Genomic DNA, 24,025 nt, shown 5'->3' on the forward strand with positions numbered 1-24,025 from the left:
TCCCAGCATGAGGCTCTGGGTTTGATACCCAGTACTACAAAAAAAAAAAAAGAAAAGAAAAGAAAAAAGAAAAAAAAAAAGAATGAATACTTGAGAGCCTTATCATACTATGAATTCTGATCACCTTTCTGGATGAAGAAAATAGATCACAGGAATAGGTTTCTCATTGGAGGGTTAGGGAAAAGAGATTAGTAATAGGTAACATAAATTTAAGAGAAAAACAACCAATGGTTTTGAAAATAAAAGGTTACTTACTAATGGAAAATTTAAAATTTAGTAGTGTCTTAATGAAGTGGCAACTGATTTCCTTCTCTGCAGAAAACTCATTTATAAAACAGAACAGGAAAAAGCAATACAGCCTTCTAAAAATAAAGTATAAATTCTATATAGTTTTTCCTAAAGTCAATGAAAAACTTTTCCCATGCAGAAAAATGGTCTCAAGAAGTAAGCATTATGCTTAATGAAGTTCATACTAATATAATAACTAACATTTATTGAATACTAATGATTGTCAGACACTATTGTAAAGTATATGTGTATTGAGTCATTTAAACATAAAAAAAACCAAAAAACATGAAGTAAGCACTATTAAGATTCTTTAAAAGTGAAGAAGCACAGGGAGATACCATAGACTTCTAAATATTATACAGGTTTGTTAAGTGGCAAGGCTTATACACTCTAGCCAGGTTATGTGGGTCTAGAGTTGCCCAGAGCCACTATGCAATACTTTGCTTCAGATAATTATTTTGCCTTGGTCAACAATGAAAGGCTATTTATATTTGGTCCTCCCATCTTAGGGGGAAATTATTTAAGCTAACGAAATTATTTAAGCTAACTATACACAATTGCTTTGTCTGGTTTCGGGATCAGGGTGATGTTGGCCTCACAGAATGAATTTGGAACAGCTCCTTCTTTTTCTATTTCTTGAAATAGCTTGAAAAGTATTGGTATTAATTCTTCTTTGAAGGTTTTGTAGAACTCCGCTGTATACCCATCCGGTCCAGGGCTTTTTTTGGTTGGTAGTCTTTTGATGGCTTCTTCTATTTCTTCCTTTGTTATTGGTCTGTTTAAATTGTGTGTGTCTTCCTGACTCAATCTGGGCAGATTATATGACTTAATAAATTTATCGATATCTTCACTATCTTCTATTTTATTGGAATATAGGGTTTCAAAATACTTTCTAATTATCTTCTGTATTTCTGTAGTGTCTGTTGTGATATTGCCTTTTTCATCCCATATGTTAGTAATTTGAGTTCTCTCTCTCCTTCCCTTCGTTAGCATGGCTAAGGGCCTGTCGATCTTATTTATTTTTTCAAAGAACCAACTTTTAGTTTTATCAATTTTTTCAATGGTTTTTTTTTGTTTCAATTTCGTTGATTTCTGCTCTAATTTTAATTATTTCTTGTCTTCTGCATTTGCTGTTGTTTTGCTCTTCCTTTTCTAGGTTTTTGAGGTGTAGTGTGAGTTCATTTATTTGTTGGTTTTTTCTTTTTTTGAGGAAAGAACTCCAAGAAATGAATTTCCCTCTTAAAACTGCTTTCATTGTGTCCCATCTCCTCCTTTATGTCTTCTGTAACCCATTGATCATTCAGTAGCATATTGTTCATTTTCCATGTGATGTAGGATTTTTCCTTCCTTCTTTTATCATGGATTTCCAGTTTCATTCCATTATAATCAGATATGGTGCATAGTATTACCTCCACACCTTTATATTTACTAAGAGTTGCCCTATGGCATAATATATGGTCTATCTTTGAGTAGGATCTATGTGCTGCTGAAAAGAACGTGTATCCACTTGATGATGGTTGATATATTCTATATATGTCGGTTAAGTCTAGGTTATTGATTGTACTGTTGAGTTCTATAGTTTCTTTATTCAGTTTTTGTCTAGAGGATCTGTCTAATGGCGAGAGTGGTGTGTTGAAGTCACCCATAATCATTGTGTTGTAGTCTATTTGACTCTTGAACTTGGGGAGAGTTTGTTTTATGAACATTGCAGCTCCATTGTTCGGTGCATATAAATTGATAATTGTTATGTCTTGTTGGTGGATGGTTCCTTTTAATAGTATATAGTGTCCTTCTTTATCCCTTTTGATTAACTTAGGTTTGAAGTTGATTTTATTCGATATGAATATGGCCACTCCTGCTTGCTTCCGAGGGCCATGTGAGTGGTATGATTTTTCCCAACCTTTCACCTTCAGCCTGTGTATGTCTTTTCCTATCATATGAGTCTCCTGAAGGCAGCATATTGTTGGATTTGTTTTTTTGATCCAGGTTACTAGCCTATGTCTCTCGATTGGTGAGTTTAGGCCATTAACATTTAAGGTTACAATTGAAATATGATTTGTACTTCCAGTCATGTTTATTTATTTATTTATTTTAGTTTGGCTAGTTTTTACTTTTTGGTTATTTTCCTCCCCCTTTACTGAGATACCTCCCGCTGTTAGTTTTGGGCACTATTTTTCAATTCCTCTTCTTGTAGTATTTTGCTCAAAATGCTTTGCAGTGCTGGTTTTCTGGCTGCGAATTCTTTTAGCTTTTGTTTATTGTGAAAGATTTTAATTTCATTGTCAAATCTGAAGCTTAATTTTGCTGGATACAGTATTCTTGGTTGGAATCCATTATTTTTCAGCGTTTGAAATACGTTGTTCCAGGATCTTCTCGCTTTCAAAGTCTGTGATGAAAAATCAGTTGTTAACCTAATTGGTTTACCCCTGAATGTAATCTGCCTCCTTTCTCTCGTAGCTTTTAATATTCTCTCCTTGTTCTGTATGTTGGCTATCTTCATAATTATATGTCTTGGAGTTGGTCTATTACGGTTTTGAATGTTTGGGGTCCTGTAGGCTTCCAGGATTTGGCAATTCATTCCATCTTTCATCTCTGGGAAGTTTTCTAGAATTATTTCATTTAATATGTTGTCCATTCCTTTGGTTTGAATCTCTATGCCTTCTTCTATCCCGAAGACTCTCAAATTTGGTTTTTTTATGACATCCCATATCTCTTTAATAGATTGCTTGTGGGATTTAAGCATCTTTTCTGTGTTGACTATATTCTTTTCAAGTTGATAAACTTTGTCTTCATTATCTGATGTTCTGACTTCTACTTGATCTAGTCTATTTGTAATATTCTCGTTTGAGTTTTTAATTTGGTTTATAGTTTCCTGCATTTCTAGGATTACTGTTTGATTTTTTTTTAAGATCTCTATCTCCTGGTAAAGCTCATTCTTTGCCATTTGAATTTGTTTAATTCATTTTCAAAATATACTTTTATTGCTTGGACTTGCTGCCTCATGTCTTCTCTAATATTCCTTTCCATCTCAGTTAGGTATGCCTTGAGTTCTTTCCCTATCCATGTTTCTGATGCTTCTAGATCCTCCTGTAGAATTAAGTTGTCCTGCATTGTTTGTACTCCTTTTTTCCCTTGTTTTTTCATGATGTTCACGTTACTTTCCAGCTCTATTTGATTGCTGTGTTTCTGCTCTCTTCTATAGATTTGTTTTGGTTTTGTATATCTCTGTTGTCTCTCCTTTGTGTTGGTAGACTATGCCTGCTAAAGTGGAATCCACTGGGAAGGAATTCCGACAGCCGAGCTCCAGTGACGACACCTCTCTGCTATGGCTGGCCCCAGGCTCCTTGCCGGGATGTCCGAATGGGGGGGTGGGACTGGACTGTCTCTGGTTGGTTTCAGCTCCCTGTCACTGGCGGGCGGGCGGTCTCCAGCCGCCCAGTCACGCGGGCAGCGGGTGGGCTGTCGCCGGTGTACGGGCGATCTCTAGCCGCCCAGTCGCGCGGTCGGTCGCCGGCGGGCGGGTGGTCTCCAGCCGCCCAGTCGCGCGGGCAGTCGGCGGGCAATAGGTCACCGGCGGGCAATAGGTCACCGGCGGGCAGGCGGTCTCCAGCCGCCCAGTCACGCGGGCAGTGGGCCGGCTGTGGCGGGCGGGCAGGCGATCTCTAGCTGCCCAGTCGCACAGTCGGTCGCCAGCAGGCGGGCGTTCTCCAGCAGCCCAGTCACGCGGGCAGCGGGTGGACTGTCACCAGCGGGCGTGCGGTCTCCAGCCACCCAGTCGCGAGGGTCTGGCCTCTAGTCCCCTGGTTTCTCCTGCTAGTCCTGGTTTCTCCTGCTAGACCAGATTTCCCCTGAGTGACGCCTCTCGGCAGTTCAAACTGTACTCTGGGCCTGCTGTTTGTTGGGTGTGGAGGGTGACTATTGGGAATCCCAGCACTCTATTGTTTTGATTTTTTCTGCTTGCCCCTCCCCCAGCGCTGGCTAGACAGGTTTCGTTTTCGCCACTGATGGGAGGGGGAGTTGAAGGTCAGGTATCTCTAGTTTTCCCACGTCTTTATGCAGGCTTGCTCTGATAATCCCACCCCCGGAAAGCCTAGGAGAGATTTTATGCGAATTCCCCACTGTATGGGAGCTGAGCTGAGTAACACACACCTGTTTTATTGTTGCAATCTGTAGGAGAGTGGCGGTGGTTACTTCAGCTCTCCAAGATGGTGGCCGCTGGTTTCCTTGGTGGAGTTTCCGTTGTGGGGGATAGAACTGTACACCGCTTCCTTCCCCGTCTGAAATCCCGAACTCAGCCCGGGGCTTAGTGGGGGCTCAGCCGGCAGGATTCCACAGAATCCGCAGCAACGTTTCTCCCTGCTTGCTGGTCGCTTCTCGGTGGTGCCCCGCCGTCTGTAGCCGCGTGGCGGGCCGCGCGGATCAGTCAGCCCGGATCTCCAGTGGGAACCCGGACACTCCACTCTTAATTTTTTTATGTGTATTTTTTTTTTTGCGGGGGGGGGGGGGGAAGTACAGGGGATTGAACTCAAGGGCACTCAACCACTGAGCCACACTTCCAACCCTTTTTTTGTATATAATTCATTGTACTTATTATGTCACTTAGTAATTGTGGGTGTAGGGAAGGTAACACTTTGTTCTAATTTGTTCACTGATTTAGTTTTGTTCACTAAGTGTGGTCTAGTGACTTTTGAGAAAGAAAATATAAAGGCAAATCCCACAAATAGAGATGCAAAACCCTCAATATTAGCAAACTGACTTGACATCATGGTTAAAAAAAAAGATATCAGGATTTCACAGATGTCACAAATGCAGCACAAGTAATTAATGATGTAAAACATTAACAGCATGAGGGAGAAAACGTGTGCAAGTACCTCCTTACTGTCAGGGCAAAATTTTTTTAAAAAATTTCAATATTATCTCTCAAGTTAAACAAATATTTAAGATGAATTTAAAGTATAACTAAAATTTCTGGCCAAGTATAGTGGGGTACGCAAATAGTCCTAGTGACTGGGGAGGCAAGGGCAGGAGGATCACACGTTGCCAGCCTCAGCAATTTAGTGAACTGTTGTCTCAAAAAAAAAAAAAAAAGTGTGTGTGTGTGGGGGGGTGCTGGAAATGTAGCTCCTAGATAAATCACTCCTGGGTTAAATCCCCAGTACCAAAAAAATGTTTTTAAATATTTTTTCTGGGAAAATTATACAAGAATATCTTTTAGCTTTCATAGTTGAGAAAGCTTTCTCAGAAAAAGCCCAAAGTATGAACAATAAAGAATTGATAAATCTGTATTAAAATAAAAGCTCCTGTGCAAATAAAGATATGACTTCTATTTCTGGCAGTAAAGGAGATTGTATGTTTAGGAAAAAAAAATCCTCCCATATGCAATAAAATGGCCAGATGAAATATTTTCAATATTTTTTGTTTTAATCTATTACTGATCTAGCATGGGGCGAAAAAGGATCTAGGAAGCCTAACTAGTAAGAAATGTTATGATCAGTTTCCAGTCCTTAAGTTTTCTAGCTTTTGCTTTGACCACATATAATATATGAAAATCAAAGTTTATTCAGGTTGAAAATAAAAGACCCAAAATTTTAAGTACTCACAAAATTTTTGTACTCACAAAGTACAAATAAACAAAGAATAATGCCATTTACAATGGCAAAGAAAAACAAAACAAAGAATTTAAAAAACGAAAACTCTCTGTCTTGTCAGCTATATAATGTGGTTTGAAAATTCCAAGTGAAAAAATAAACTTAAAGTGTTTCTGGGATGATGGCGTCCACAAATTACTTGCAAAGAAAGTAAAATTTTGATTTCCAACTCAGGGATTGGCAAGAGTGAATACCAAAAAATAAAATAAAATAAATGACCCAAAGATATGCCATCTCCAAAAACCTCAAAAAGTATAATGATAAAGATAGGCTGAAAGTAAATGATGCGCCAAAAAAAAAAATGCAATACAAACACTAATCAAAAAAAATGTCTGGGCTGGGCTGGGGCTGGGGCTCGATTCTCAGCACCACATAAAAATAAATAAAGGTATAAAAATTATAAGAAAAATTTTAAAAGTGTCTATATTAAAGTGAGATAAAGTAGACTTCAGAGCAAAAGAGTTTATAATAGAAACAAAGTGGAATTATAAATGACAAAAGGGCCAATTCACCACCAAGGACACAGCAATTCTAAGTATGGACCACCCCCCCAACCAAAAAAAATTGATATATATACACATACACATTCATAAATATATATATTCATAAAGACAGAAATTGCAACAGGAAAGAAAAGAATTAGAGTTCAGATATAAACTATTATGTTTATTGATGTTACAAGGGCAACAAAACCATTCATATGGGTCAACAAATGGTGGTAGGATAAATGAATATCCATATACAAAAGAATAAAAATGGACCCCTATACCTCAACCCTATGAAAAATTAACTTCAAACGGATCTTGTACCTAAAATTAATATCTAGAACTATAAAAAGTCTTAGAGGAAGATATAAGAGTAAATCCTTGTGACCAGAACCAGGCAATTTCTTTTCAATATGACACTAAAGGCATGTGTGACAAAAGAAAAAAGGGACAAATTAGAATCAAAGGTTAAAACTGTTTAAAAAAATTCCACCAAGGAAAAAGATAACCAGCAGAATGGGGGGAAAAAATCTGCAAATCAAATACCTGATAAGTGACTTCGATCCAGAAAAAAATGATTCTTTTTTTTTTTAATAGTTGTCAATGGACCTTTATTTATTTACATGTGGTGCCAAGAATCGAACCCAGTGCCTCTCACATACTAGACAAGCACTCTATCACTGAGCTATGACCCTATCCCACTGAGCTACGACCCAGCCCAGGATCCAGAAAAAATAATTCTTACAATAATAATAATTAAAAAATAATAATTATGAAATGGGCAAGAGACTTTAACAGCCTTTACCCTAAAGATGACCAACAGGTGAAGCAAAAATTAAAGGTTATAGGACAGGAAAAAGAGAAAGCAGATACCAATCAAAGAAACCTGCAAAAAGTTTTTAAATCAAATAAAGCCAAATTTATAGCATTAAATGCTTATACTAGAAAAAATAAAGATTGCAAGTCAATAACCTAGGCTTCTACCTTGGGATATTTAAAAAGAGCTAAATTAAACCAAAGTAAAAGAAGAAAGAAAATAATAAGAACAGAAATTGACACAACTAAGGAGTTAAATAATTGTAGGGTGATTTTACAAAATCAATAAAATTGATAACATACTAGCTAGAGAGTGAGTGAGCAGTGCTATCAGAAAAGAACTACAGACACTAACGAATACAGATTCTACAGATAAGAAAGGAATACTACAAAATATTGTATGTGCACTATTCAGATAAAATGTGACCATTTAGGTAAAATGGACCAATTTCTTAAGACACAAATTATCAAAGCTAGCTGGAAAAAAAAAATACACACCCCCACCCAAACACACATTATACCAAACATTTCAGAAGGAAATAATACCAATTCTATACCATTTTTTCCAGAAAACATAAGAGAAAGAAACATTTCCCAATTAATTTTGTAAGAGTAAAAGAAATTGAAGTTAAAGTGTAAAAGACCGGGTATTGTAAAGTTTCTAAGCGGCAAAGCCTGAGTTAAAATGTAAAGGCCCAGGTATTGTTAAGTTCCCATGCCACACCCCCAAAACCTGAAATTCCTATAGCTGTTAAAACAATTCCCGGGACTGCCCAGTAAATATTCACCCTGACCATCTAGTTGTTTAATAACCTAGGACCCTGTGCAGCTTGGCACGTAGGCATCTCAGGGCCCAAACCAATCAGTTTGAATGTACCCCCCTCTTTAGGAGTGAACTATCACCCCCGCCTGACCTGTTACAGCCAATGAATGTGCTAATCATGTTTAAGAATTGTTGTTTGATTTTCCCGCAGTGTATGATGATTTGTTAAAGGAGACTGTGATGTATGTAAAGTCCCCGCCCTCCCCAAAAAGTGTACTTAAGCACTGCTCAACCCCTGCTCGGGGCTCTGGGCTGCTCTCCCTTGTTGAGTGAGCATGGAGCCCCAGCGCGCTGGATTCTTCAATAAACCCCCTTCTGCGATTGCATGAGTCAGTCTCTTGGTGGTCTCTTCCTCCGTCGTTCGCCGGACCCTTACAATTTAATGAGTCTAACATTAACCTGATACTAAAAGACAAAACATTACAAGAAAATAAAACTACATAATAACAACCCCAGTAAACAGAGACACAAAAATTCTCAACATAGGATTAGCAAAATCAAATCCAGCAAAATGTGAAAAGGATTATAGATCATGACCAAGTTCTGTTTAGTCTAGGAATGCAAGGCTGGTTCAACAATCAAAAACGGATCACTGTAATTCACTATACTAGGGAACTAAATAAGAACTTGAGCCAATGATCATGAAGAAAAAAACATGATGAAATTCAACATCCATTCATGGTAAAAACTGTTGCTAAAGTAGGCACAGAAGAGAACTTCCTTAAATAGATAAAGGGCATCTACAAAACATCTTAAGCTATCATCATGCTCAAATGTAAAAGACTCAACACTTTGCTCCTAAATTGAAAACACAAGAAATATTTCCATTCTCTTCACTCCTATTTATCCCTTAGTGTAGCCAGAAAAGAAAGGAATGGGGAAAAAAGGAAACACATTCCTTTTGAAATTAAAAGCAACTTCCTCATAACTGCTTTTATATCCTCAGGGCGAGGAAAAACAGGAAGGAAATTAAGACTGACTTGTTCTCTTGCTAAGCACAGCCTAGCTAAATCTACATATGTATAGCACTTGGCTTTAGTTTCTACAAGGCTTCTGTGGGTAAAGGGAGAAGCAAACTAGCTGCTTCTCCCCAATTTTATCAAACTGCATAAAATTCACTTCTTATGAGAGTGGCTGAATATGGCTGCCTGTGAGAAGGAAAGTGGAAGGAAGGGAGAGAGAAAGGAAATCTGTATTTTCAAATAAAATGTCTTATAAAAAATTCAATGGACTCTACACAAAAGGTCTTAGAATTTAGTTTAGGGAGTCAGTTACAAGGTCCATTTACAAAGTCAACTATATTTCCATATATAAGTAATAAATAGTTGGAAATCTAAGTTTTAAAAATGATAATAGAATATAAAAAAACCCACTTAGGTATAAATCTAGCAAAATCTGATCAGGATCAAGATGCTATAAACTCATACACTAATCAAATAAACAAATAAGGCAACATGCCATGTATATGGATCAGATGACACATTATTGCTAAGATACCTATTCTCTCTAAATTCATGTATAGGTTCAACACAATCAATTCTCAACCTGAATCCCAGTAGGATTTGTTGAAGATATAGAAAATCTGATTCTAAAATATATATGGAAAGAAATAGGTACAAGGTAAAAGTTATTAGGTCAAGGTTATCTTTTGGAAAAGAAAAATAGATTTGGAGAAAAAAAAGTGGTAGACTTACATTACCTAATTTCAAGAATTTGCATAAGTATAATCAAGACATGGGGTCTTAGAAAGAGTAAATACACAGATCAGGGAAACAGAACATAAAACACACAAATGGACCCATGCAAATCCAGAGGTCACCAAAATATGGCTCAAAGCCCAAATCTGGCATTTATTTTTAGTATAGCCCTTGAGGCCAAGTTCTAACATTTCTAAGGGGTTGTTAAAAAAAACAACAAAGAACAACAGGCAACAGATCATTTTGGGTGCTCAATGCCTAAAATACTTACGTAATCTTTTATAGAATTTGTCAGACCATATAAAAAATAGACTTCATATGGATCATAGATCTAAATGTGATACGTAAACCATGAAACTTTTACAAGGAAACATATGAATTCCCTCACCTCTCACTGGAAATCAAACCTAGGGCATCAGGCATGTTATGCAAGTGTTCTACCACTGAGCTAAACACCCAACTCTAAGGAAAATATATTTTATTGGTGCATTATAGTTGAATATCATGGGATTCGTTGTTTACATTCATACATGCACACAATGTAACAAAATAATTGAGCCAATATAATTTCCCAGCATTTCCCCCTTTCCTCCCCTCCTTCCTGCCCTTGGTCCCTTTTTTCTCCTCTACTGATCTTACTAGGACTTTCATAAGACCCCACCACCACCTTTCTTTTATTTTCTTTTTACCTTGGTTTCGAGAAAGAGTTTTTCTTTCTTTCTTTTTTTTTTTTAAAAAAAAAAAAAAAAAAACCACTTAATGTCTCATGGCTATAAATGTATTTTTCTCAGAAAATCCCCTTTTCTTTTTCTTTTTTGATTCAAGGATGAGTCTTTTGTTTATTTTCTTTCCTTTTTTTCTTTTCCTTTTTTCCTGTACATCCATGTTCACAGCAGTATTAATTCACAATTGACAAAAGAAGAAAATAAATAACCTAGGGTCTATCAACAGAAGGATGGATAAATAATATGTGATAATAAACACATGGAAAATTATTCAGGAATAAAAAGGCAAATTCATAGGGATGGAAAAGTAGAATTGAGGTTACTATGGGCTGGGAAAAATTAGTATTTATAGAATGGGTACAGAATTTGATGAAAAAGTTAAGAAAATAGATAACGTTGATGGTTGTACAACACTGTAAATATACTCAATACCACTGTATTGTACTCTTTAATTTAAATGGTCAATGTTATGTTGTGTACAAAAGAAATAATTTTTTTGTAGGGGGCAATGCTAGGGATTGAACTTGGGGCCACATGCATGCTAGGCAAATGCTCCAACTGGGCTACACCCTTAACCCCTTAAAACGTGTTTAAAGATTTTTTTTTTTAAATGAGCCAAAGAATTAAACAAAAGTTTAAAAGGTTATATCATAGGTGACGGTGACACTAGGAGAAACAAAGACTAAAGTTCAATGGGGAGATGACAATGATTTTAGGATCTGATAAATGTGAATACAGGTTATTTACTGCAATCTAACAAGCCACATCAAAACAGTATGTTAAAATGGTATGTTAATAACTTCCTAAGTTCACTTAATTAAGTCTCACTCAATGAATTTCATATGGAGCAGTAACATGGTCAGGAATCACCTCAGAGGTATCTTCACTCACATGTCTAATATCTAGGCTGGGATTCCTCAGCCATCTTTTTCTCTATATGCCATCTACCTGGGTCTCCACCAGTGTGGACTCAAGGGAGTCAGCCTTAACATTGCAGCTAGACGCACTCCCAGAATGAGTTAACCACAAGACAGCTGCAGAAGCTGAACAATATATTCTAACAAACCCCAGAAAGTCCTCTAACATCTCTTCCAATAGATTCTATTGTGCAAGAAATCACAAAGGATCACCAAGTTTCAAATGAAGGGATTACATACCCTCTCACTCTCTTGGCCAAAAAAACCAACCAAACAAAAAAACTTACAAAAAATTAAATGTAATCTTAAAACCACTATAAGTTTCTTTGGGATGTCTTTGGAGTTTCAAGTTATAGAAAGATATCAAGACTGAGGGCTGGGATTGTGTGGTTTAGTGGTAGAGCACTTGCCTAGCATGAGTGAGGCAATTGGGTTTGTTACCCAGCACCATAAAAAGAAGAAGAAAAAAAAAAAAAAAACCTAAATAAACAAAATAAAGTTATTGTGTCCAACTACAACTAAAAATATATATTTTTAAATAAATGACAATGGAATGTATTATAATTCATATTACACATATACAGCACAATTTTTCATATCTCTGGTAGTATATAAAGTATATTCATACCAATTCATGTCTTCATACACGCACTTTGGATAATGATGACCATCACATTCCACCATCATCGCTAACCCCCTGCCCCCTCCTTTTCCCTCCCACCCCTCTTCCCTATCTAGAGTTCATCTATTACTCCCATGCTCCCCCTCCCTACCCCACTATGAGTCGGTCTCCTTACATCAGAGAAAACATTTGGCATTTATTTTTTTGGGATTGGCTAACTTCATTTAGCATTATCTTCTCCAATTCCATCCATTTATCTGCAAATGCCATGATTCTATTCTCAAAATTTTATTGCTGAGTAATATTCCATTGTGTATATATGCCACATTTTTTTTTATCCATTCATTTACTGAAGGGCATCTCGGTTGGTTCCAGAGTTTAGCTATTTTTTTTTTAGCTATATTGTGAACTGTGCTGTAAAATATTTTTTAATAATGAAACATAAAAAAGGAGAAAGATATCAGGACTGAATATAATATATATGATAATCTTTAGTAACTGAAAAGAATGAAAGTAAAAGAAACAAAAATCAATGGTAAATCTTCAAGGAACATTAAAATACAAGGAATAGGTGAGGCAGATCCAGAATGTGATTGGAGAAGAGAACAGAGCTTTTTTGAAGTAAGGAGAGGTTAACGGTTGTAAAACCTTCTAGAGGACAAACAAAATGAGCCCTGATAAACTGATGAATTTCTTAACTAGATAATAATGAGGAAGCAGTTTGGGTAGAAGAATGAATATAGAAGCAAGATTGCAATATTTACATGCTTGATGACAAAGTGTGACTTTGTTATATTCTCCCCCAAAAAAGTACCATGGAAGTGGGTGAGAGGTAAACAAAAAAATAAAATAAAAAACTGTTTTGGTTCTAGGGTTCTGAACCCAGGGTTGCTTTACCACTGAGCTATATCTCCATCCCTTCTTATTCTGAGACGGATCTTGCTAAGTTGCTAAGGCTGGCCTCAAACTTGTGATCCTCCTGCCTCAACCTCCAGAGTTGCTGAGATTCCCTGAGCCACCACACCCAGCCCCAAATATAAAATCTTTATGTTAATGCAATGTGATTTCAAATTGTATTACATATAACTACCCATTTTTTAATTCTTTTTAAGAAAAAATAATTTTTTAAGGAAAAACAATTTGCTGTTTAAAAGTGTTTATACCTTCGGTTAAATGAGATAGACTGGACATGTCTACTTATTCTTTCCTGAAAGCCCATTTGTTTGTGGAAAAAAAGAAAGCTGTTAAAACCACAAGAACAACAGAGGAGAAGATATCAGAGATATTAACACACTCCAGAAGATGGAAATAACATCAAAGAGACAGCAGAGCTAATTCAAATATCCACAAAGAATACCAACAAGAAGCAAATCCAACAGAAAAGCCCCCAATAGAGACACAAGTATCAAGAAAAGGCAGGATAAAGCACAAGGCTAAAAATAGTAAGGGAAGTAAGTGGTTGAAATCTATGCACAAATCAGTTATATTCTTTGGTTCTCAATTGCATTCATTTGAACAAAATGACTATACCTCAAAGGTCAAGTAAGACAGACTACGTCACAGATCAAGTATAGAGCAGAACAGAATGCAAATCTTGTCCTTCAGATCCTATGGCCCATGCAGTTTTTACTATACTATGCTGTCTCCCTACACCACAGTGCTTCCTGTCTCAGTTATTTGTACAGCATTTTAAGTCTTAATTTTTACATCACTTTATGCTTAGATTATCTGTTTGTGATATCTAAATAGCCTACAATCCAGGACTACATAAATCTAGACAGGTATCCTAGAATCTATCCTCAATACCTAAAATCCAGGGACAGATCTATTTAGTTCTTTGCAGAACCAGTGTTTTTTCCGCATGAGGTATTCTAATAAAGAAAAATGCAAATTATCCCATAGTGATTCAAAGTTGAATGATATCAATAAATATTGACATGGGCTAGGGATATAGCTTGATGGTAGAGTACTTGTCTACCACAAAAATAAAGAAAAAAATAATATATAGTAAGTCGTTAAAAATTACCACTAAAATTAAGTATTAAATTTATTAAGTACCTATCTATCTCCAAATCGATTACTTGGGGAAAAAACAAAAACAAGCAAACTTAAACAACTTGTTAGAACAGCCAAAACTATAAGCTTTAAAGCATATCATAAACAAACCAAAGGAAGCACCAAAAGGAAATGCCTGCACATTCAGAAAAATTTTATCATAACATTAGTAATTCCTCATATATAACACCTTTTGCTTTTCTTTGTGGAAACTAAACAAACTGATACAGAAAAAATTGTGTGTAGAATTCAAAAGACTAATGAAAAAGTAGTCCTAACACATTACTAAGAAAAATAACTTTCTGGGCACAGAGGCACACACCTGAAATTCCACACACTTGGGAGGCTAAAATAGGAGGATTGAGAGTTCGAGGCCAACCTTAGCAACTTAGTAAGAATCTGTCTCAAAATAAAAAGGGCTGGACATGTAATCCCCAATGCTATCAAAATAAAGAAGGGAGGGAGGGAGGGAGAGAGGGAGGGAAAAGCTGAACCAATAAATATCTAATTTGCAGACAACAGATAATAACCTATGCAGGGCTATGATAGTTGGGAGAAAAAAAACTGAATGAATCTAGTTCCACACTGGTTTTCACCTTGAGGGTATTTTCCAATAACTTTACAGAGAAAGAAAGTCCAAGTACCAAGTAGCAAGCAGTCTTGCTATGATGAGAAAATGAGAATTAATGTTTGTGGCTACTAAGGCAGCTGGGTGAGGGCAAGATAGATGTCTCCACCAATGGGCATATGGACAGACTATATTTTCCTAACAAGTCCACAGCAGTATTTCTGATCACATGATCCTCCAGAACCTTGTCACTTTTTTCAAAAGACAGCACATTTATCTTTCTTTTACTGTGAGTGTGCCTTTTATGAAAACTTTAACAAGCAAAATATGGGGAAAATAACATTACAAGACTTCCAAGCGTCAGCTAAGAAAAGGTAATATGGCTACAGTCTCTCTTTCTCTCTCTCTCTCTTTTTTTTTTTTTTTTTTGGTTCCTGGGAATGAACTTGGGGGCACTTGGCCACTGAGCCACATCCCCAGCCCTATTTTTGTATTTTATTTAGAAACAGGGTATATCACTAAGTTGCTTAGCACCTTGCTTTTGCCGAAGCTGGCTTTGAACCCATGATCCTCCTTGTTTCAGCCTCCCGAGCTGCTGGGATAACAGGCATGCATCACCACGGCCAGCCAGTCTGACTTTTTATGTAAGAGTGCTCACCCTTGGAAACCAGCTACTGTGCTATGAAGCAGCCCAAGGTAAACAAAGTGGTCATATATAGGTGCTTCAGTACCAGCTGAGGTTTCCCTGTTTGTGCATAGTCTCCAGCCTTTGAGTCTTCCAGCTGAGGCCTGACATATAATGGAGCAGATAGAGCATTCATGTGTGAATCCCCCAAATAACAAACAGAATTCCTGCGGATAATAAATGGTTGAGTTTTTTATTGTTGCTGTTTTTGGTACCTACTTGAAAGGCTGAGGCACTTAACCACTGAGCCACATCCCTGGCCCATTGTTTGTTTGGTTCTTTTTGGGGGGGGTAGGGGGCGGTGGACAAGGTCTTGCTGATAATTTGATAATTAAAGTTATCAAAAGAAAAATAATGCTGGATGGGAAACACAGAGAATCCTTTTATGATACTATGAAACAAATACAAACTATAAGTTAAAATGAAAACAAAATATTAACTAATATCAACTTACAACAAAAGTATTTTTAAGTTTATGACCCTCAACTAGCAAGCTAGTTAGGGATTTGAGACCTCGATCCTGGTTTTCTAATTCTAATGAATTAATATCAGGAAAAAGAGTAGCATTTTTTATACCAGTTGTTTGATACTTAAAGAATTTCCATTAATCAGAAATTTTTACAAAGCAAAATTTCCTTCATTTCATAATATTTTTGCATAGCAACCTATACTCCAACTATCTATTAGTAGATGATAGAATAGAAATAAAAATTAGAAGTTCAACATTTTAGAAAAGACATACTGAATTGTTGTATATACTAAAAGTATCTCAAATGTGCCTTTCATCAATCTGCAGTCTCTTTTCTGATGTGAAATGGCTTGGAATTTAGAATAAATTAGCAATTCTGCTGTACAGTAATATATAACAGTTTGAGCTTAAGATACCGATGAGCATTTTCAATCACTCAGAAGAAAACAGCTATGTCATAGTGAAGACTTGGAAATGAGTAATTCCAGTTTAAATATTAATATTAAAAACTATTATTTTCATAATATTAAATTTCAGGGTGTGATAACAGTACTATATTAATTCAGGAGTCTCTTTGGATGCTAGAGTACTATGGATGAAATCTACTACTTTGAGACAGTTCGGGGGGAAAAAGAAAGCAAATGTGCAAAATGTTAATATAAGTTCAACACAGTAAATCCTTTTATGATATTCTCAAACATGTTGGTAAAGGGCATGGGGTATTTATTGTACTATTTTTTAAATTCTTTCTTTATGTTTAAAATTTTTAAAATAAAAAGGGGGGAATGCATCCTTGTTTGTATATCAACATGTGTACAAGAATGTTCAGTGCAAAGCCCAAAGTAGAAACAATCCAAATATATAAACAATAAATTGACAAGCAGATAAATAAATGGATAAACTGTGACATATTCATACAAAAGGCAATTGTCTAGCAATGAAAATGAACTATTATTATTAATACCACATGGATGAAACTCACAAGTAACAATGAGCAAATGAAGCTAGACACAAATTGCATAAATAAATATTAAGATAATAGTTAAGAGCAGGAATATCAATTATCTTTATTTAGCAAAAGTTTTACAGATAGTTCAAGAAAGACTACAATGGAAACATATAAGTTATGTTAGAGAACAAATTCCATTCAGGTACCTTCAACCACCCACATACTATTTCTGGTTTGTTAACAGTGTTCAGTGGGCAAGATTTTTTTAAAACACCCAATTTGAATGAGAACACATACCTAACACAAACCTGTATCAAAGAATTTCATATCTGAATAATTTCATATCTGAATAATTTTTCAAACTACACAACTTAATGATTCTAGTTTTAAAATACATTTAAATTCAGACTAAAAAATAGTTATGATGATGATAATGATGATTCGAAGAAGAAAAAATAATATACTTACATTAACTTTGAAAGCTTGTACAGTGTTATCCAGAAGAAGGATGTTGCAAACCACCTCTGTATTCTGTCTGTCTCGGGCCAACTCTGATGCTCGTACATTGTAGGTTCTGCCAGCAGGCAATCGGAAACGTGAGGTCATTACTGTCCACACAAGATCTAAGTTTTAAAAAAAATCACCAAATAAAAGGACTGTGGAAGACACAATGTTGTTTAAAAGATAATTGTTATTTTTTTAAATTAAAACTTAGGAAACTAACAAATTTTGAAACATTAGGATAAGAACTGTAGGTATAAAAAAAATAGATATATACACAAATATATATTTCATCATCTAAACAAATATTTATTGCCTTAAAAAGGCTTTATTTTTAACTGCTCCAAAGAGAATTCAATATTCTAAAATTTCAGGAAGTCACATTCCAATTTAAAATACATAAATAAGGGAGAGGGTAATGCCACCTCAGGAAGTTGAATGTTATTCATTGATGCAAGTATTTAAAATCATTGTAGAATGACAAAAGGTAAGATAACTTTTAGGCCATTCCCTAGAAAACTTAAGATTTTAGGAAAACATGGGAGGTTTTCTTTGTTTTTAAATATAACAATAACCTTCATTTTAACTATCCTCAAACTTAGTCCTTACAAAATAAAAACTAGGTTGGGGTTGTGGCTCAGTGATAGAACGCTTGCCTCGCACACGTGAGGTACTGGGTTCGATCCTCTGTACCACATAAAAATAAATAAGTAAAGATGTTAAAAAAACAAAACAAAATAAAAACTAAATAGAAAACTTAAGCCTACCAATCTTTGCTTCTGAATTTTTACCTAAGAAAACTGGAAAAACAGAATGTCTATAGAAGAACAGAAATCATAATGATATCAACTACATGTTAAGACAATGAAGCTGCAGCTCCAATGTTCTGGGGGGAAAAATAATAGAAACACAGGCTTTTATATCCAGAAAACTAACATTCATGTTAGAGAAAACTCAAAACATTTTTCAGATATTCCTTGATTCAACATTTAAAATTCATAAAATTTTTACCTTAAAATTAATTAGATAAACTAAAGTAGGAAGAAATGTTAAGTATTTAGAAGTTTTAATATGGGTAAAGAAAAGTAGTAAGCAATGTGAAAATGAGTAAATAAAATAGTAATAATAAAAAAAGAAACATTTCAAATCAGTGGTATTCATTTAAAGTTGATTTCTATTCATGTCAATAGGTAAAAGCTGAAAGTAAAAGTCAACATTATGAAACAAAGAAGTGCAGACATTTTATCTTCACAGTCTGTGTTTATAATATATAACTAAACGAAGGATGTTCTTTTCCATTACAGGGAGTCTGACAATTAACTGGCATGACCAAAAGGGTCTTCCCACCCAACCCCCACAAGAAAGCTTCATTCCAATTCAAATTATACGAACTTCCAAATAGCCACTCTAGGCTGTCCATGGTTTATTATGTTAACTAATCAGTGAGAGAGAGAGCCCAAAGGAATAATAAGTGATCTTTGTTTCTGAAACAGAAGCCAAAAAACACTACATAACTAAGTTATCTGGGTAGAATGTGTATCATCTGCCCTCCAACTGCAGGAAGATGCACACAGCTGCAGGAAGATGCCCACCAGCTTGGGAACACCCATCAACCACCTATATAAGCTACCTGGATCAAATTCCCCTTAAGAAGGGTGTTAGACACATGATTCCCCTTTCTTCTTATTGAGTCAGTTTTTCAGTCAAGGTCAACTTCCTTGCCTCAACATCTTTTGTCCCTCAGCTTAATTAGCTGATCCTGAGGGACCAGGTAGACTTTACCTCCAGTAATAATTATATAAGTATAAAAGTAATATGAGAAATAGTTTTAGCATGTTAAGATTCATCAACTACATAGGCAGAATTAATACTGTCAAAATGGGCATATTACCAAAAGGCACTATAAGTGCAATTTCAATCAAAATCCCAATGACATTCCTCATAGAAATAGAAAAAGCAGTCATAAAATTCATCTGGAAAAATAAGAGACTCAGAATAGCTAAAGCAAGAAGAGTGAAGCAGGTGGCATCACTATAGCAGACCTTAAACTATACTACAGAGAAATAGTGAAAAAACAGCATGGTATTGGCACCAAAATAGACTGGTAGACCAATGGTACAGAATAGAGACTAACCCACATAATTACAGTTATCTTATATTAGACAAAGGTGCAAAAAACATACATTGGAGAAAAGATAGCCTCTTCAACAAATAGTGCTGGGAGAACTGGAAACCCATATGCAACAAAATGAAATTAAACCCCTATCCTCACCATGCACAAAACCCAACTCACAGTGGATTCAGGACCTAGGAATTAAACCAGAGACCCTGTGTCTAACAGAAGACAAAGAAGGCCCCAATCTCTGTCATACTGGACTAGGACCCTACTTCCTTAATAAAACTCCTATAGCATAAGAATTAAAATCAGTAATTAATAAATGGGATGGATTCAAACTAAAAAGCTTCTTCTCAGCAAAAGAAATAATCAGCAAGGTAAATAGAGAGCCTACAGCTTGGGAGCAAATTTTTTCCACTTGCACATCAGAGCACTAATCTCTAGGGTATATAAAGAAATCAAAAAGCTAAACACCAAAATAACAAATAACCCAATCAATAAATGGGCCAAGAAACTGAACAGACACTTCTCAGAAAGTGATATACAACCAACTAACAAATATATGAAAAAACGTTCAACATCTCTAGCTATTAGAGAAATGCAAATAAAAACTCCAGTCAGAATTGCAGCTATTAAGAATACTAACAACAAGTATTGGCGAGGATGTGGGGAAAAGGGCACACTCATACATTGCTGGTGGGACTGCAAAATGGTGCAGCCAATATGGAAAGCAGTTTGGAGATTCCTTGGAAAATTTGGAATGGAACCACCATTTGACCCAGTTATTCCACTCCTTGGTCTATATCCAAAGGAATTAAAAACAGTAGACTACAGGGACATAGCCACATCAATGTTTATTACAGCACAATTCACAATAGTTAAACTGTGGAACCAACCTAGATGCCCTTCGGTAGATGAATAGATAAAGAAAATGTGGTATTTATACACAACAGAATATTACTCAGCAATACAAGAGAATAAAATCATAGCATTGGAGAATATAATGCTAAGTGAAGTAAGCCAATCCCAACAAAACAAATGCCAAATGTTTTCTCTAATATAAGGAGGGTGATTCATAGTGGGGTTGGGAGGGGAAGCATGGGAGGAATAGACAAACTCTAGATGGGCAAAGGAGAGGGAGGGGAAGAAAGGGGGCAAGGGGTGTAAAAAAGATAGTGGAATGAGATGGATCTCATTACCCTAAGTACATGTATGAAGACAATGAATGATGTGAATATACTTTGTATACGACTGAGATATGAAAAAATATGCTCCATATGTATAAAATGAAACGTAATGCATTCTATTGTCATATATAACAATTTAGAATAAAAACATTTTTAAAAAAGAAATAAAAACTCTACTCCAAAAAAAGAAAAAATTAGGGCTGGGGTTGTGGTTCGGTGGTAAAGCTCTTGCCTCGAACCTGTGAGGCACTGGGTTTAATCCTCAGCACCACATGAAAATAAATAAGGTATTGTGTCCATCTACAACTAAAAATATTTTTTAAAAAAAGATTCTTATCAAAGTGCATAAATGCATTCTACTGTCATGAATAACAAATTAAAACAAATAAAAAAATTATACAAAGATTCACCAATTAAAAGTCAGCCATTAGCAAAGGAGGGGAAAAAACAAAACAAAACCATGATTCAAATTGTAAGCTGCCTCCAAGAAACTCTCCACAAATTTAACAATATAGGCAAGTGGAAAGTGCAATTATGGGAAAAGACATATCAAGGAAACATTAATACACACAAACAGGAGTGCCCATATGGACATCAGATAAAGTCGAATTCAGATTTAGAACAATTAATTCTTGGGAACATGTAGGGATAGTACATAATGATAAAAGTGTCGATTCACCAGGACACAGCAATCCTAACTGTGAATGCACCAACAGAGCTCCAGAATTTTTGAAGCAAAAACTGTAGAACTGAAATAAAAACCAGAAATCCATTATTATACATAAGTACAATAGTCTGACACATAAAATGGACAAATTTCTAAAAAGGCACAAAATGCAGAATTTAACCAATATAAAAGATAATTTAAACAGCTCTGTTACTATTTTAAAATTTGAATTTATAGTTTTAAAACTTCCAATAACTCTTCAGACCCAGATGGCTTCACTGGAGGATTATACCAACTACTTAACAAAAAGTTAAAACCACTTCTACACAATCTATTCCAGACAGCAAAAGAGGAAAGAACACTTCTCAACTCATTTTATGGGACCAGTATTATCCTGTGAATTAACAGAATTTTTTAAAAATCACAATATTTCCAATCAAAGCAGAAAAGCATGACAAAATCCACCACCCATGCATGATAAAAATTCTCAAAATCTAGAAATAAAGGGAACCTTCTTCAACATAATTAAAGATGTCTACCAAGAAAAAAAAAAAAAAAAAAAAAAACCCTACAGCTAGCATTACACATAATGATTCGCTAAAACCTGAATGTCTTCTCCCAGGAACAAAACAAGGATGGGAGTTTGCTCTCACCACTTGACTCAACTTAAAGCTGTAAGTCCTAACCAGGGCAATAAAGTAAGGGGGAAAAGCATAAACAGGAAGAAATAAAACTTACTATTTGCAGATGACATGAAGTCTATGTAGAAAACCTCAAGGAATCTACAAAACACTTGAAGTAGTGAGTTTAGCAAGGTCACAGGATACACTAACATACAAAAATCAACTTCATTTGCTTCTACTGGAAACAAATATGGAGTCAAATTTAAAATGTAATCCCATTTCAACTACTAAACAAAAAATTTTAAAAAATTAAGTGTAAATCTAACAAAACACAGAAATTCTATGCTAAAAACTAAAAAAAAATGTTGACAAATATCAAAGATCTATATAAATAGAGAGACATAATATGTTCATGAATTGGAAGACTCAATATAATAAAGATGTCGATTCTCTCCAAATTCCCAGTAGCCTTTTTCTGCAGATAGAGATTATTCTAAATTTATATGGAAAAGCAAAGGAAATAGCTGGGCATGGTGGCACACACCTGTAATCTCAGTGACTCAAGAGGTTGAGGAAGGAGCATCACAAGTTTGAGGCCAACCTCAGCAACTCAGTGAGACCCTGTCTCAAAATTGAAAAAGGGCTAGTGATGTGGCTCAATGGTAAACACCCTGGGTTTAATTGCCAATATGGGGGCGGGGGGAAGAGCAGGGAAGCAAAACAATCAGAATAGTTAAAAAAGAAAATTATTTTGAAAAAAAGAGAAAAAAAAAAAGGGAACAACTCTACTCCTACCCCAAATAAGAACAAAGTAGGAATCATCACTCCCAGATTTTATGATTTAATGTGTAGCTATAGTAATCAAGACTGTGGTAATAGCAGCAGAGATACACGGGTCAGTGAACTAAAATAAGTACAGGCAATTGATTTTTAACAAAGGTGCAAAAGCTATTCAATGAAGAGATGCCATTTTTAACATACAGTGCTGGAAAAGTTGGCTATACCCAAAATAAAAAAGGAGCCTCAACCTAAACCTCATAGCGAAAATTACTCATTGAGTCAAATTTACATTTAAAACCTAAAACTGCAAAACTTCCAGTAGAAAACATTGCCCGCTCCCTGCTAAAAATAAAAAAAAAGCCAGGTGCAGTGGCACAAGCCTGTAATCCCAGCAGCTCAGGAGGCTGAGGCAGGAGAATCACAAGTTCAAAGCCAGCCTCAGCAAAACCAAGGTGCTAATCAACTCAGTGAGACCCTTTCTCTAAATAAAATACAAATTAGGGCTGGGGATGAGGCTCAGTGGTCAAGTGCCCCTGAGTTCAATCCCCAGTGGCCAACCCTACCCCCCACCGCCACCAAAAAAAGAAAAACATGAAAAAATCTTCAGTACCTACACTTGGTGAAATGTCCTTAGATGTGATACCAAAAGCATGATTCATAAACGTAAAAACAAACAAACAAACAAAAAAAAAACCTGACAAACTGGGTATTTCATCAAAACTTCAAAATTCTGCCAGGCATGGTGGTGCATGCCTGTAATTCCAAGGATTGGGAGGCTGAGGCCCTAAGCAATTCAGTGACAAATCTAAATAAAATATTTTAAAAGGGCTGGGAATGCGGCTCAGTGGTTAAGGACCCCTGGGTTTAATTGCAGGTACTCCCCCTGAAAAAAAAAAAAAACCTTTAAAATTCGGTGCAAAAGACATTAAGAGGACAAAAACTTTGAAACTACAGACTATGAAAAATTTTTATAAACTACTTATCTGACTAGTATCTAGAATATCTAATGAACTCTCAAAGCGCAATTATTAGAAAACAAATAGAAAATGAGCTAAAAACATGAAGAGACATTTCAAATAAAATATTCAGATGCCAATTAAGTACATAAAAAATGTTCAATATCATTAGAGAAATGAAAATTTAAGATGATATATCATTTATATACTTATGTGAGTAGTAAAATATAAAATAAATAATGACAATTTTACAAAGATACAGGAAAACTGGATTTCTCTAACAAAATCCTGAAAAAGTCAGCTCTCCATATCTGTGGATTCTGCACCACTGGATTCAACCAATCATGCATAGAAAATACTCAGAAAAATTGTGTCCGTACTGAACATGTAACATGTTTTTTTCTTATTATTCCCTAAATATTATAGGATTACAACCATTTTCATAACA

At 35.6% G+C, this 24,025-nt stretch overlaps 1 protein-coding gene across 8 annotated transcripts in view; it reads right to left on the reverse strand.

The window, feature by feature from the left end:
- The window catches only part of Ptpn4 (protein tyrosine phosphatase non-receptor type 4), a 169,947-nt gene that overhangs the window by 111,707 nt on the left and 34,215 nt on the right, over window positions 1-24,025 (reverse strand). For all 8 annotated transcript variants that reach the window (XM_058583265.1, XM_058583266.1, XM_058583267.1 and 5 more), the window contains one exon: window positions 17,216-17,370. In XM_058583265.1, the coding sequence (XP_058439248.1) occupies window positions 17,216-17,353 (138 nt within the window). In that variant the 5' untranslated portion in view covers window positions 17,354-17,370. The remainder of the gene's footprint in view (window positions 1-17,215; window positions 17,371-24,025) is intronic.

Source organism: Marmota monax, unplaced genomic scaffold (assembly GCF_021218885.2).
Source record: "Marmota monax isolate L192 unplaced genomic scaffold, Marmota_monax_Labrador192_F-V1.1 WCK01_AAM20220418_F8-fsc00121, whole genome shotgun sequence".
In the NCBI taxonomy this organism is placed as follows: Eukaryota; Metazoa; Chordata; class Mammalia; order Rodentia; family Sciuridae; genus Marmota; species Marmota monax.